The following is a 1,988-nucleotide window of genomic DNA, read 5'->3' as shown; positions in this document are numbered from 1 at the left end:
ATAACAAGCAAATTTGAAGTAATATCATAATCATAATGATATGATACAGCGTGTAGAGAAACTACCCATTGGTAGAGCTATAAAAAGATTTTACAATATAAGGTCACGAGGCCATCTTCTTTTCAGGAGGATTGCCAGGAATGGAAGAAGAAGCAAGGTTAGAAACTAGTGGTTGGGGTTAGATCGGTTACATATGGAACATTAAGGTCTTTATGGATGATTTTATTTGTGGCAAAGTAAGGAGCATTGAGAATTTTACGAAGGATTTTGAATTGGAAGGTTTAGTGGAGCCCCAAAGCTCAACTCCGTATGTCCAGATGGGCCTTATTATTGTCATGTAGATCAGTCTTTTGTAATGGATTGGAAGTTTTGATCGAATATCAAATTTACTTAACGTATTTTTTAAATATTTTTAAAAATTGAAAATACAGTTGTAAATTGCAATAAATAAATGTAAAAAAAAAAAAAAAACTATAGTTAGAATATTTTAATGAGAACAAGACCTAGAGTTAAAAACAACTGATTGTACATTAGCATTGTGCATTTAATCAAAATCTTACGAGCTTTATTCGAGAAAATCGATAAAAATGTGAAAAATCGATTCTGTAAGTGGCATTTGCAGTCAAAAAGTTCACACACTGGCATATTGATTAAAGTTTTGTACAACTTTTCGTTTTTGAACTAGGCTGTTCTCAGACACAGATCATTTTCCGATACTAGGTTTTCTCCGCTCACAGGAGACCTGAAAAAAAGTTCAGTCGAAAACTAAAATTCGAAATTTTTCTCGACCCTAATACTTTCCCTCTACTATATATTCCATTTATAGTAAAAGAAAAAAAGACGTATGAACTGGAATAATTTTGATAACGTTTCCGACGTTTCAGCCCACTCTACGTCTAGTGGATAAGTTCGTAATTTAAGGATAAGTGTCTCTTTAATAATAAAATATATATGCCATAATATGAACATTTTTTATTAATTTTATCTACCACAACCATGTTTTATGTACAATAACTGTCAATTTTGACTGTTGATTACAATATCAATGCTAAAACCATGTTTATATAAACAATCTGCTCTTAAATGGTGCTCGCTTCTCGGCTCTACCACCGCTATAGAAGCCAATGGAGGTAACAAAATATCATTAGACTGCTTTCCACTAAGGAACCGCCTTTCCCATAGCTTCAGCTTCCTTGGCCCTCTCTATTGCTAGCTCGACGGCCTTCTGCCTTCTCCGTCCGAGAGGAGTCTTCGAGAGCCAGTTCAGGAATTCTTCTTCTTCTTCACGGTAGATCGGCTCCTTCTTGCAGAGGACAGCCACTAATTCGGCGTGGGTCAACTGCTGGAGTCGCAGCTGGAGTATCCTTTTGCAAGTAAAGACCTATTGGCATAATATTAATTGTTAGCATGAAGATACAAATACTCATCAATCCTAAAATGTTTAAAATATAGCTACGTTATTTGAAGCTAAGATTATAATTGAAGGTGTAAGTGGATGTACGGGTTATATTATAAATATTAAATTTTCAAAATACAAATACAAATTTTTTTTGTCGGAGTTTTGAGATTTTGAGGTTAGAGTACCTCACACTAGTTAGATAGGCACCTACCCTCTTCATCCACAATCCAACTTAATCGGTTATCTTAAAAAAGTTTCGAAGTCCAAAATTATCTATTAATACTTTTTTATTTTCCAAATTCTGCATATAGAAAATATTTTTAGTTTTGGCTTAACAAAAACATAAGGATTAGTTTGTTATTTGTTGTTTTCTCAATAAAAAGTTCCTTTAAAACCAAAAAGTAAAACTAATCGAAATATTGTATTTATGTATATATAGTTGACCGTAAAAATTGATATATAAGAAGATGGTCAGGGTTGCGGTCAAAAGTGAAACAAAAATAGTTTACAACTATTTATTTTCCGACGTTTCGCCCCACTTTGCAGGGCTTCATCAGGGCTAAAAATATACAAAATGATACAATGATAA

The 1,988-nt window shown here is 33.2% G+C and overlaps 1 protein-coding gene across 1 annotated transcript in view; it reads right to left on the bottom strand.

The window, feature by feature from the left end:
- Positions 1-1,015: 1,015 nt before the first annotated feature.
- The window catches only part of LOC106688320 (dynein regulatory complex protein 11), a 37,699-nt gene continuing 36,726 nt past the window's right edge, over positions 1,016-1,988 (bottom strand). The window contains exon 13 of the mRNA XM_014432737.2: positions 1,016-1,381. Coding sequence (XP_014288223.2) covers positions 1,160-1,381 — 222 coding nt within the window. The 3' untranslated portion in view covers positions 1,016-1,159. The remainder of the gene's footprint in view (positions 1,382-1,988) is intronic.

Source organism: Halyomorpha halys, unplaced genomic scaffold (assembly GCF_000696795.3).
Source record: "Halyomorpha halys isolate HHAL.00 unplaced genomic scaffold, Hhal_1.1 Scaffold42.1, whole genome shotgun sequence".
NCBI classification, from domain to species: domain Eukaryota; kingdom Metazoa; phylum Arthropoda; class Insecta; order Hemiptera; family Pentatomidae; genus Halyomorpha; species Halyomorpha halys.
The sequence above is the reverse complement of the archived record's forward strand: the minus strand, read 5'-3'. Positions and strand labels throughout refer to the sequence as shown.